This window comes from Oncorhynchus nerka, linkage group LG9b (assembly GCF_034236695.1).
Source record: "Oncorhynchus nerka isolate Pitt River linkage group LG9b, Oner_Uvic_2.0, whole genome shotgun sequence".
In the NCBI taxonomy this organism is placed as follows: Eukaryota; Metazoa; Chordata; class Actinopteri; order Salmoniformes; family Salmonidae; genus Oncorhynchus; species Oncorhynchus nerka.
The window spans coordinates 28,281,095-28,295,512 of NC_088424.1; the positions used below are offsets into that span (position 1 = coordinate 28,281,095).

The 14,418-nt window shown below is 41.2% G+C and overlaps 1 protein-coding gene across 1 annotated transcript; it reads right to left on the bottom strand.

Moving 5' to 3' along the window:
* Positions 1 to 688: 688 nt before the first annotated feature.
* On the bottom strand, positions 689 to 12,871 carry LOC115113972 (kelch-like protein 14). Its single transcript, XM_029641905.2, has 8 exons — positions 11,979 to 12,871; positions 9,761 to 9,882; positions 4,684 to 4,773; positions 4,446 to 4,524; positions 3,775 to 3,965; positions 3,084 to 3,242; positions 2,658 to 2,815; positions 689 to 2,327 (listed from the first exon to the last, which is right to left on the bottom strand). Exons 1-8 carry the CDS (start codon positions 12,857 to 12,859, stop codon positions 2,187 to 2,189), a joined length of 1,821 nt encoding a protein of 606 aa, XP_029497765.1. The 5' UTR covers positions 12,860 to 12,871; the 3' UTR covers positions 689 to 2,186.
* Between the last annotated feature and the right edge of the window lie 1,547 nt (positions 12,872 to 14,418).

Consider the following 14,418-nt stretch of genomic DNA (forward strand, 5'->3'; position numbering starts at 1 on the left):
CTATTTTGTGTATGTCCATTACATGAAATCCAAATAAAAATCTATTTAAATTACAGGTTGTACTGCAACAAAATAGGAAAAATGCCAAAGGGGAATTTCACGACTTCCGCCGAAGTTGGTCGCTCTCCTTGTTCAGGCGGCGTTCGGCGGTCGACGTCACCTGTCTTCTAGCCATCGCCACTCCACCTTTCATTTTTCCATTTGTTTTGTCTTGTTTTCCACACACCTGGTTTACATCTCCTCATGATTATTATGTGTATTTAGTCCTCTGTTCCCTCCATGTCTGTGTGGAGTATTGTTTATTGTCTAGGTTGGCACGCTTCCGGCTGGGTTGTGCCGGGGATTTGTGGCAGCCGGTACTTTGTACTTGGTTGTTGTACTTTGTGCTGCCTCACTTGTTCTTTGGGCATCTCTTTTTGTGACGCGGTTGCGTTCTGTTCTTACTATTGCCTCAGTAAAGTGCTTCTTTGTTCACTCATCTCTGCTCTCCTGCGCCTGACTTCCATGCACCAGCTACACCCACCGTATGACAAGGATGAATACTTTTGCAAGGCACTGTATACTGGAAGTTCTATGTAAAGTGAGGGTTTGTTGACTGGATGTATTTGCAGTACCTGCAACAAGCTTCAGAGACTGTTGTAATCATCAAGTTTCCTTTTTATTTTCATATTCTAAAATGCAAAGGACATAACAGGATTTGAGAATAAATCCCAGGTTGAGTGCACAAAAATGTTTCCACTGCAAGCGATTATTTACAAAAATGAAAATCAACATACCCTATCTATATGTATTTCAACAGGTTCCCAATATTCAGTGTGGACCTTGCACACTTACTTAGACAAAAGAGTAGGATGTATACATGACAGTTGAATTCACTTTTCATCATGTTTCTGAACTTAGTATAACTGAAGGTAACAACAATTCAGCAAACTTTTAGTTTTGTGAACCATTCTTGTACACAGTGTTTTTAAAGTTCACTATTAGTGCATTAAGGACCACTGTTTTCTTTATCCTTATCTTAAATGGGATATACTCTTTTTGAGGGGAATTGTGATCTCTGGAAATAGGCTCTGTTAAACATTAACAGGTAACATTGAACGCAAAACAACAGAAAACCCACCTTATCACTCAGTTAACATTGGTACCTATGTATACCAATTGCTAGCAATAAATAATAATCATTTGATTGTACCACCCTTAAATAATCATATCCGTTATTAGTGCCGTTTTTACAAAGATCAGAGTAGATTTTGAATGTAAAAATTGTTCTTGTTTGCAGCTTGAAGGGAGAAGGATTCCTTTGCCACGTGTACAGTATGGCAACGATCTAACAAGCAGATCAACTGTTAGTATATCTGCTTTACAATATACTGTACACAGAATCATGATTTTGGTTGTTAAAAGATGAGCATACCCACTGGGCAAACTGGTCGAATCAAAGTTGTTTCCATGTAATTTCAACCCCAAAAATCAATGTGATGACTTTGAATTAACGTGGAAAACGAATTAGATTAGCAAAAAGTCATCAACGTAAGGTTATTTCGTACTTTTTTAACCCTAAATCCAATGACATTGTGAAATTTTGTGTTGATTTCACGTTGAATTAAAGTTAGTTGACAACTCAACCAAATGTAAATCAAAAGTAGACGTTGAACTGACCTCTGTGCCCAGTGGGTATTAACCAGAGTTCCGTTTCAGTGTGATTTGGTTGACAGACAGTTTCCAGTGGCAATTATTTTTAACAGCACTGCATTCTGTTTTTGATTGATGTCTCCTACTAATAACAAGATACAAATGGATTTTTGAAAGCTATAACAATTCAGTTCAACACTATGCGTGCTAGTTATATCAAGATAAGCCAAAAACACTTACTATCGATTAAAGAAAAATCTGATATGAAATGTGTCCATTGTCTGGAAGAAGTTCAACACAGATGGGGTTTTAAATACAGGAAATACATGATAACTTATTTTTTCGAACCTTCAGTAGGCAATAATAACGAAAGTGCTCTTTTGTCAAACCAGTAAAAAAATAATTTCTACACATCCCATCGGCTGATTGGAGTACTTCAAGACAAAATGTGTTAACAACTGTTCGTTTATCGATGGTCCTTTCCACCATCACTCCATCTCCCCATTCTCTTCCTCACCTACTTCTCCTGCTACTCTGTCGTACCTAGTGATGTGTTATTTGTTGAAGGGCAGACAGGCAGGCAATGTGACAGTGGAGCAGGATGGGCCTGCTAAGGGCTCTGCCACCTCTCCCTCCAGCTCTGTCCAGGTCCCCTTCTCTGGGTTAAAGCAGATGGTGGAAGACTTGTAGGCTCCCTGCAACACAGCAGTTGAGACATCGTTATTATATTAATTCATACATGGGCATGTGTCTATGAGGTTTTTCAAAGGTGTTTCAAGGTAATTTAAAGGTATTTCACGGTGTCCAGCCTATGGCCGTCTCTATCAGGACTGAAACTAATCTAGCCACCAGGTTGTTGGTATTTCTAAACCCATACTGTAGGCCTACATACCCTAAGCTATTGTGCTTTTAAAACAAGAAAATACAACTTTATACTCACACACAATCATACATACTGTATAGCAATTCAACTAAACCTAGGATAAGCGTTAACGTAGGATAAAGATAGTGAGATTAGCCTTTACCATGCTCCAGCTGTATCCTCCCACTAGGAAGATGCTGTTGTCTAGGATGCAACAGCCGGGGCCACTGCGTCCCTCCAGGATTGGTGTCTGGAGGATGTTCCACTGGTCCGCTTTGGGGTCGTAACACTCCACCAGCATTACGTCCAGGTGAGAGAAACCTGAGCACAGCAGAAAGGAAACACAATGAGGAACCCTCATTGTGATTTCCCACACTGCAATATTCCTAGAATAATGCTCAACTGAGGACAAGCTAGAGGGGTCATATGGTTTTATGGGTCAAGCTATTGAATCCAATTGAGCATTAGTGGACAGCATCCCTGAGAATATAGAGAATATACTAGTATTCAGAGGTTCCATCTTCTACTCCACATTCATTCATGTGGCTAAGTGCAAAAAATGGAGTAGCTGAGACATGCCAGTCTTTACCTTTCAGATGGTTGCCCCCAATAGTGTAGAGGCGGTCATTCATCCCAGCCAGGGCATGAATGGCTCTCTTTGTGTTCATATCCTGTTTCCTGGCCCACACATCCATGATGGAGTCGTAGCAATACAGCCAGGAAACATATTCTCCATTATGGACTCCACCTGTAGTGGTATAGCAGACACACACATAAATATGTTATTATTAGCTATGAATGGACACATCAGGATCAATTGACCCATCACTCTGCTTACCTCCCCTATATCTGTCTGTTCCCCAGCTCTGTTCCCCGCTTCAGCATAGATTGTCGTATGTCGTTGTGTTCCCCAGTTCTGATGCTGTTCCTGCCCTGTTCCATGTCTGTGCTATATTAAATGTTCTCTCTCTGTACCTGCTTCTCATCTCCAGCGTCGGTTCTTACACATCCTGACTAAGTGTGCAGGGAAATCAACAAGTCTATGTATGCATTGATAGGTGATATTTAGCGGTCCTGCACTAATCACGATACTCCAGATCAATAGATTTTTTCAGTTCATTTTTACTGTGTCTGAGTTAGTCATTTTTCAGCTTTGCATTTTCAATATGAACTTATTTCCATTGAGATGATCTGTGAGATCTCCCTTGTAAAATAGGTATTTTGACCTCAATGGGACAACCTATTAAAATGAAGGTTAAATAAAATGAGTGAGGTCTGACCTGAGATATATATTTTCCCATTGTGCACTGCTCCAGCGTGTGCGGCTAGGGGCTGGGGCAGGGAGGACACGTAGTTCCACTCGTTAGTCTCCAGGTTGTAGGATTCCACACTGGAGAGGTAGCCTGACTCGTTCCTTCCACCAATCACATACAGGTGCTTATCCAGGCAGCAGGCAAAGAAACTGGCTCTCCTGAGGAGGATGTGTCAACCAGACAACATCATTAAAACAACCAGGATAGTGTGTGAGTGTGTGTGTGTGTGTGTGGGTGGGTGGTGGATGCCTTGTTGGACAAAGTTACAACTCAGGTATAACCTCTGTATGTAAAAAAATAAAAATAAACAAAGATGTTTTATTGTCACATACACAGGATAGGTGCTGTGAAATGTGATGTTTTACAGTATCAGCCATAGTAGTAAGGCGCCCCTGGAGCAAATGATGGTTAAGTGCCTTGCACAAGGGCACATTGGTAGATTTCTTTACCTTGTCGGCTCAGGTATTAGAATCAGCAACCTTTAGTTACTGACCATAACTGCTCTAACCACTAAGCTATTTGTATGGAATGGTTAGAACATTCAGAACCTGCAATAATTCAGTGTTAATAATCAGTACAATAATTCCCACATCTATTTGTATTGCATTATTTTGTCAATTTTGTTTGCATTGACTTACCTTTCCTGCATAGGCGGAAGTTGTATCCAACTGTTAAATCGTGGATCATACCGGCTGACATGATTAGTGCTGTGCTTTCCTGCAAAATACATGTCAGAATCAAGATCCATAAACAGTTCATATGGCCACTTCCTTTCTAAAATGTGAATTATGAATTTAAATACTATATATACATGAATACTTTTTTTTGTATTAGTATAAGTATTGGCATTAGTAGTAGTATCAGTAGTGATGTTACCATTGGGGTTCCACTGGTCCTCTCCACCCAGCAGTAGTATGAAGTTCTCCACCTCCACCACACAGTGATGGGCACTGTTGTAAGGCATTACTGGAAGACACAACACAACAGTGGAGGATGTCAGAAACTGGCTGAGGCAGGACACAGTCATGGTTCCACCTGTCACCAGAGGCCGCCCTAGAGACTATAATGACACAGGTGTTTTTGTTACTAATTATTATTTACTTTAAGAGAGGTATGTTTTCTGTCACCCTTTGCAGAAGCTTGATTTGTTTGCTGTGTGTGTTGTCTCCTGAGTGAGTTCCACTCTTAGTGTTGGTTGTTTTCCCAGTTTTACTTTGTACCTTCTGTTGAACGTTTTCCAGTAAAGTATTGACATTTTTTCCTAAAGCACGGGTTCCTTGTCTGGTTCTCTTCTCTGCTCCTGGGTTCTACCTCACCATGTCACCATCTCACCATGTCACAACTTGACATCCAGACACTCCAAACAAAGATACTTGCACTCCAAACAAAGATACTTGCACTCCAAACAAAGATACTTGCACTCCAAACAAAGATACTTGCACTCCAAACAAAGATACTTGCACTCCAAACAAAGATACTTGCACTCCAAACTCTAGCACAAAATCAACCAAAAGAATCAAAACTATTTATTTTAATCCAGTATTCAGACAATTGGTGTTGTTTCACATTCGACAACACACTGCATGAAGGCCAAACACTCCCAACCACCCGGTGGTGGTGAAGTCTGCCTGCCTGTTTACTGTGTGTCTAGGTGAACCTCCTTATCCCTCTCCCTCTCTCCACTCCATCTTCCCCTGCTAAAGTGACCCCCGTTGAGACGGAGAGAAACGGTCTTAGGCGACAGTCATAATGAACATGATCATGTTCACTCAATAAATCTAGAGGCCCGCACCGTGCGTGGGCTTATGAGCGTAAATCAGTGGCATGGTAAAGCCCACCTGTCTGTCTCCATCCGTCATTTCCACCGTCACCTCCACGCTAGTCTGATGGATTGCAGTTGCTGTAAAATTAGACAGCCTTGAATCTCATTTCTTTCCGATTGGCCTCTCCTCTCCTCAGCTCTGCAATTTCAAAAGCTGTGGCTGGCTGACATGCAGGGGTCTTCCTCTCATAGAGGGGAGTCTATCTCAGACAGATACTGACTTACACAGCTTAATCTTCAATAAGGGTGTGTGACATGCAGAGGTCTTCCATTGAAGGTGGAGAGCCTCAGATACGGTAGATAGGAGGACTAACAGTGGATTCTACTCCCTGACTTCAGTGCACCACACTGGCAAAAGGGTGTATAGGTGGTAGATTTCGTTCACATGCCTTAATGTTATCATTTAGTCGATGTTAAGAGATTTGAACGAGTGGTTATTTTTGTTGTGTTGTGATTTCTGCTCTTAGTAAACAACATCTGATACTGTAAAAAAAAACATTGCACTCCACTGAGGGTAAATGAGATGGTATTGAGGATAAATAGACTCAGAACGATGGATTTACTGTCCATAACTTATGTTCAAGTTTGCTCATTTATTTGTTTTACTCCTATTCTGATAGTCTTGTACATTACAGCCTGAAAAGAGATAAGATGTATCTGAATCAGGGATCATGATGTTCATAGATGTTGATATCAAAATAAATTTAAACTGTTCCATATTTACCACTGGAGCCGAAACTGTAAAACCCCTACGTGGCAGAAACCCAATCCCTTAGAATTGGCCTTGCCTTGGCTTTACAGTAAGCTCTCAGGTTCACTAGAGGGAGTCAGACACCTCAGCATAGAAACACACTTGGTTGGGGTCGACTGAACGACTCCACGGCATCTGCACCAATCAACCGTTGCGTTACTACAGCCATCTAACATCGCTAGTGTTGCATCCCACCACATTGCATCCTTTTGTTCAGTACTGTGCTTAGATCAAGATGGATTTTTGAAGCCATGAGGTGTTAATGCCAGGTTGGCTCAGGTACTGTAGGATCAGGCAGCGGTGGACAGAGTCACTACTTTAACTGAGCCAATGTCTTTGTCTTCCTTCCCTTCCCTGCTTCTTCACGGTGCGATAGTTACACTAGATGGCAAGCAAGAGTTCCTCTAGTTTCTAGAACAGACGAGCTGCAGTGATCTGACGCGACAAGAGGGATCAGACTCTCCCTAAATTGTGTTGATAAATGTCTTAATCAAACGCTATCCCTCTCAGGCTTCGCCTCATTGAAAAGTTATGATTGAATGTTAATCATCCTCTATTCCACATCCATTGTGTAGCAGCTACATCAGGTGGTTATCGATGTGTTACGTTAAGGGGATGATTTTGCAGTTTTGTCCTTCCACACGGACACGGACCATTTGAGTGTTAACTTTTAGTTTTGAATAATGGAAATCCCCATTGACCTTTTGGTTGTTACACTTTATACCAATGAGCTTTAATGAGAAAAATGTCAATACTGAAATATCAATGAGGCTGAAAGTCGTTGTGTATGCATGCCTGTTCTGGTAACATGGCTGACAAAATCAAGAGGAAATGTTAAAATACCATTAATGTAACACTGATGATAACAGAGCAGAAATGTAGCTTGTTGAGTGTTGACAGACAGCAGACAGGTGCATAGTATTTGGAACCACTGCTACAATTCTGTCTAGCTACAGATGGTATGTGTTGAAATGGTATCATGGTACATGACACTGGCAATATCAGACCAGGACCAGAAATAACTATGGGCATGTGTGAGACAAGTGTTGTTCGTGTGTTGAATGGGAGTGATTGAAAGCAGTTCTGACAAATGGACAATAAAGTTGTATTGTATTGGGAGAATAGAGTGTACAGGGTCTAGGAGATGACAGTAGGGAGGTAGACCAGTGGGTAATATGTATGAATGGAGCCACATTAGTGAGAGATGCTCCCTGCCAGGCCAGAGGACAACAACTCAATATGGACACAGATGATGATGATGCAAAGGACAGATAAGGTTTTCCATTAGCACTTGTTTGACCTTTGGAAATTGGCAAGAATATAGTGGTGTTTCTCAAAAGGTCAACATAGACAGGTGGGAGAGAGAGCATAGGACACTATATCTTGAGGCAAGTAGTGTAATAGAAAGCTTGTTCTTTGTATTTGCAGAAGCATTACAGATGTAGGATCGTAACCCTTTACACTCGTGGGAATTGGCCTATATGGACAGGGCTACATTGAAATGTTTCTTATAGAAGAAATATGAAAATGTATAACTATGGTAGCAATTGAAAGGGAACAGTTTGCAGATTATGGGGAAATTATTACACCACACCCCTCCAAAGTGGACACACACCCCTCCAAAGTTTTCACAGTTCCTAAGACATTTCAATGCATTTTTATGACTCAAAGAACAGTCTTCAACTATGAGGTGCTTTTTGAGCTCTCCTAGCTGTGCCATTGAGGAACTAGAGCAAGCACACTTGTAGTTGTTTTGTTTGGAACACAACCCTGCATCTCCACCATCACACAACTACTGTTCTTGTTCACGCAATCCAAAAACGGTCCATTATAAATCTCTAGCTGGTTCAGGTGGACATCATTTGAAAGCCTCTTCTAATGCCAATATGACTAGTTAAGTTATAAAATACGATATTACAGTGTTAGGCCTCCACAAGGCATTTCAGAGAAACATATTGTAATTTTGGTGCGCATAGAAAGGAGTCGTGTGCATTCAGGTGTGTGTGGCCCGACACATGTTCTTCACAATAAACAAAAATAGGCTAATTCTGTTCAGAACAACCCAGGGTATAACATCATGTCATCTTATAACTGTACATCGAACATAATGATCATAAACGTTGACACTGTGTATGACAAGTGCACATTTGGACTCACAGGTGTTTGGCTTGCATGTGTGACATCAAAGCAGTATTTATTATAATCCTCAATGAGTCATCTTCCAAAATACATTGAATCCTCTTAATTTACAGCATTTCCCTCACTCAGATATCAAATAATGAGGAAAAGTTGCCCAATGGGGGCAACTTCTTGTCGCTCTAGGTGCTCAAGTTCAGAATAGCTGTCAGTCAAAACAGTGCTGTGAAGCACAAGGACAGAGCTCTGACATCATGTATAGTATGTTACTGTACAGCCACTGCGTTCCAATTGAGCCGTTTTATCAGTGCCCAAATCTTCCATTTTCAATCTGTATACGGGTATGAGTGTAAAGGGCTACTTTGTTGACTATTTTGTTGCACATCAGGAAATGCAAACTTGCAGTGTATTCAAGGTTTAAAAAGACTTCTAAAGTTCCTCATTTCCACTTCCCTAACGAAACGTGTCAACCCCTACAAAAATGTCCATTAATTATAATCCACATAATAATTCATATTTCCTGTTTCTGCAGGATTATTTTCAAGCTGTAGCAAACTGGCTCAAATTAAGATCCTACATCTGTAAGTTATTGGGCAAAGAATATCCACAAAATGTGCTTTTAGCTTTGCAAGGTTTTTCAAGTTGTCGATGCATGTCCAAAAACCAAAATGGTTTTATTAGCTTGGAGGGATGTTTCTTTTCTCTTTATCTCTCTACTATCTGTCTGGCATACTCAATATTCAATAATAATATATTGTATCTTAATATATTGGACAGTAACATGTCATTCTATAATGTTAATCTACACGCCACTATGTCGTTAGATGACTATAAATCTGGCCATGCGTCTTTCAGCAAAAACAAGGAAAACTCCATGCCATGGTGGTGTGCCTGTAAAGTCACGCTCTGATTAAAAACGTACTAAAAGTGCTAGTAATACACCATTACCTCTAGGAATTTGAGGAACTTCTTCCTTCTTCCCTCATTTGACCAGAAAATGTACTTGTGCTAAAGGTAAAGCCTCGTAACATTAAACTTGAAATAAACCAACCCTTGAAATTGTTGATTCGTGGGTTGAAATCTGGTTAAAATGAGACATAAACTGTGTATGACCTTTTGTGAAATCATCCCAAAAAAAACGATTGATGTTCAACAAAATGTAAAATATGACGTTGATAGAATGTTGATTAATTTGACGCTTATAACAGAAGAAGCTTCAGGTAAAAGACGGCGCTACTACTCACTAGTGAGGATCTTCCATGTCTTCTTCTCGTCATCATAGTACTGGACCAGATTACTGGGGAGTCGATCAGGTCCAGGAGGCAAGCCACCCACCAGCAACAGCATCCTCTTATTGGAACGAATCCTGGAGTAAAGTGGGTGTGGAGGGGTTGGGGTTTGGATGGGGTTGGGGTTGGGGTGGAGGGGGTTTGAAGTGTGGGGATAAGAGGTAGGAAACACAAAGATTACATAACTGATATAGATTAAATAAAACAACCACCAACATCAAACAAAAATACAAGATTTTCCATTATAGCACCAAGCCAACTGCAACTGATCACTACAACTTCATTGTGTTGGAAGTCATTGAACTGTAGCATATCCTATATGAAAGATTTAGATAACAAAATAATGTTCCCCATCATGTAGACACTTCCTTATTGGCCAACACTATATGAGCTATGTAGATCACAGTAGTAACATCTTAACAGCATTGTGTATTAACCAGAACACTGTATCTATTTAATAACATGGTAATAACAGAGTAACTAGACTTTGTAACATCACAACTGTTTGTCTCTGAATTGATGTGAAAAAATGAACCTGCCTGCTTTTCATATGCTTTCTGTCCAAAGGGGGTTTAACCCCTAAAGATATCTGTTCAATTAGGTGTGAAGTCATCAGACTTTTCTAAAGGGTGTCATACAGGGACGCAGATATGACTGGGCAATATACAGTAGAGTAGATCAATATGGCTATTCCATTGGTGAAGACTCTCCATGTGGCAGTTCTGAACCAATTGTTCAACATATTCCGGAGTTCTGGGGATTTGTTCGTGAAATAGCCGAGCCACAAACTTTACTGTGCATTGAGTTCAGTCATCTTGTTTTGATTGAAGTTCAATGCAATTAAACAACTAACCACAAAGTAACAGTCGTTTTAACAACATTGGCCATTAATTCCAGACATTTGCATTGCTATTTTTGATGACTAAATGACCACCGTCTCAGTGCATCCATTTGGATAATGGCCCACTCGTGTGTTTTTTGGGGTTATTCTCATATGCAAATGACCACTGGACATAGATAATGCTGATGAATTGAGGGGAGAGAAACAGTGACATGTGATATTAATATGAGAAGTTTAGATCCTAGATCCGTGCTGCATTTGGACCCATGTATGGACATCTCACTAAGGAGACTACTAGGCATGGCAACATGCTACAGGACATGCAGGTCCTCTCCATTGCTCATAACTTTTTCTTTGATTTCCATTAGATAGGGAAACAGTAGTGTGCTCCATAAAGATAGAGAGAAATAAATAAGGAAATGAACCATGCTATAAATTATAAATTACTCTGGTAAATACATTATACACCACAAGTGCAAGATAATTGTTTATTTCTATTTTCTCCAATACTGTGAGATTAGTTTTCCAATCATAAAGCCTACTGTTTCTGAATTAAGAAGATAATGTTCAACAAATGTAACAGTCAAAATTGCTCCATAATATTTCAGAGTTATAATACAAACTCCGGTGTTTCAAGAGGTTTTTAACTAAGGTGTTTGCTGTCAACAACAGCAGCTTCAAGCACCAACAATCAATCATCTTCCTGGCAACTCCTGTCCATTAACTGTCTCGAAAATGCTGATCATGACGAACACACCATGACAAGCCATGGTTGTACTGTAGGTAAGGCAGACAAAGCAGCCATTCTCGGTATGGATCACCCAGATCTACAACTCTATAATCCATTAATTGTTTCCTTGCTCTTGTCAAGCTATTCAAAAATGTATCGGTTATGTATTTATAGGTTATATCTACCCAGGTTATGTCAATAGCAGTTTTCATGTGCTCTTCTGTAATATGTTTGACAAGTGTGTCTATGTTTAATTATAAGTGACCTATATATTTTTGGGAATAATGTGATAACTCGTATTTTGGAAGAAATGCCTGAATGTACTGTTCAACTATCTTCCTATTGACTGAAGTTATGTTTCTCCATCTTTTCAGCACTTTAAAAAAATGTACTGAGAGTTAACACATTTATAGTGTGAGATGGTACGGAAAATAAGGTAGATTAGACCATTCTAAAGCATCCTCACTAACCCTAACCATATCCAAGTGTACAAGGTAGTATCTTTACCAACATTATGTGTGTGTGTGTGTGTGTGTGTGTGTGTGTGTGTGTGTGTGTGTGTGTGTGTGTGTGTGTGTGTGTGTGTGTGTGTACATCCTCACTTGCTGGCTGTGGTCTGCCTGCAGTGCTGTCTGAAGGGCATCAGGTGGTAGTTCATGGCATCCATCAGCAGTTTCTGGCACACTGGGTCACTCCTCATGAAGTCAACCGACTGCACCCTCTCCACCAGCTCCGGGGCCGGAATGAGGGCGAAGCGCAGCCTCTTCATCAGGTCCGGGGCGTAGTGCATGCGAGTCTCCCGGTCATGCTCCAGCCACAGCACAGACATCTGGAAGAGGGCCAGCTCTGACTCCACCGGGGGCGGCAGAGCGTCCAGCATGGCGCACATCTCCTCAAAGTTCAGAAGCAGCACATCCTCCACCAGGTACTTGTTGGCCAGCTTCTTGGTCTCGTCCAAGCCGTGCAGTGCTGCGATCTTGCAGATCTGCTTGTAGTTTTGTACAGAGATCTGGTCATTGAGGAACTGCACGCTGAGCTTGGTGATCTGGGGGACATTAAGGATCTTGCTGACCGAGAGCACCTCTTCCACAGTGTCCAGAGAGAGAGTGACGTTGGCAGTGTACAGGTACTCCAGCACTAGCCGTAGTCCGATGGAGGAGCAGCCTTGGAGGACCAGGTTGTTGATGGACCGGGTGCTTGCCATCAGCTTGTCATCGGGGGAGGAAGACGGGGTACCACTGCTCCCCTGGTCCTTGTTGTTGTTGGTCCCCTCGTTGTTGAGCATATGACTGCTGGAAAAGAGACACCTGAAATACTGAGAGCAGGACGCCAGCACTGCTTTGTGGCAGTGGAACTGCTGTCCTTGGGCAGTGAGAGTCACATCACAGAAAAGCTGTTTCCTCCATAGCAGGTTGAGCCCGTGCAGCAGGGTGTCACTGTGTGTAGGGTCAAAGGTGGATGTTCTATCACCCGATCTGGACATGACTTCACCTAGGCAACAAATACACCATGCAAGCCATTTAGCCTACATCTAGACCATTTATCTATGAATAAAATAACATGATATCATCATCACAGTCAGGAGGGAATTGTCTCTAATACCTTCACGTTATACCGATCATAATGGTTAGTTAAATGAATATGCATCCGATCGAACCGGTAAACCACCATGCTGCTCCCACCGATACTATTCTACAATGAACAATATAGTTCGGTCCGGTTGGCTATCATTTCAACGTTGCTTTGGCTCATGTCGGAAGACAAGAGAAAATAAAAACCTATTGTCCCAAGAATGTGCCATTCAATTGCTATTTGCATTATTTCAAGACAAGATCATTTCAATTGACGCTGCGGTTTGACGCGCATTGCCAAAACAAACTATGAGAGGAGATGCTGCAGCGCCTTCTCTTTGATAACGCAATTTAAGTTGTTGAATAAGGGAAAGGCAACCCCTATGCAAAGATAATATGCAGCATTCAGCTAACACTTATCGTTCTCCTCTTATCTTGCTGCACTCTCACAATGATCAAATTTACACATCCACAAATGCACGCACGGAGTGATACAAAAGCAATTAGTTTGTCCCCTCACACAGCCGACATCACTGTGCTCGGTGCGGAAGCTTTTTCCCCTTTTACCTGAGTTACGACTATTCAGACATGAGTATCGGAAATGATTCATTCAGTGCAGCAATTCAACAATATAAATGAAACATGCACATGTGTATGTAGTTAAACAACGCTAAAAATGCATTTACTACATGAAAAATGTTTGTAAACTTGATATAAGCGTCCTGTACTACCTTGTTTCGTAGTCGCCACATTCTGTAAAGCGCCTGTCACAACTAAATGATGTGAGCAGTTTGCTTCAGATCAAGCCAAACTTACCTGATTACGAGCTTGTAAAAAGCTTCAGGTTCCCAATAATCTCACTTGATTTTTCTTTGTTCTCCTTTTTCTTTAGATGTGTTCCTTTCCTTTAAAAGTCTATGGTCGGAGCCACAGAATAATTATTGATTCTCACTCATAAAGTCACTATTTCAGGTTATTTGTTGGCGTTGATCATTTGTTCTTCTGAATTAACAAGAAGTGTGTGAGTGTGTGAGAGGGAGCTGTGCTTTCTGCAAGAGAAGAAGAAGAAGAAATATACGTGTGACAAATTATGCTACCAAGAAACAACACATCATTATCCTTGGGCCTGGGGCTCAGTGAGTCGTAACGAGAGTAATAGGAAATCCACGGTTGGGGAGAGAAACGGTCGTGCATGGCCAGTGGAGAGAGACCATGCAGGGGTATGGATGCTGGAGAGACTCGCAAAATTATGGCTCAAGGCTATTGTAAAAACTGTCGAGCGTAAATGACTGCGATTTCAAACATCTATGGAAGAAAGAAAAGAGAAAGGGGGAGAAAACCCGAGTCTTCCCTCGCTGTTATAGAGAGAACCGTCAAGTTTTAGTGCGCATTGCTAATTAGTCAATTTCTCTCTGCCTTCACAGCCCGACGACTTTGCTGCTGAGCTGAAACTGCTAATTTCTGGGACCAG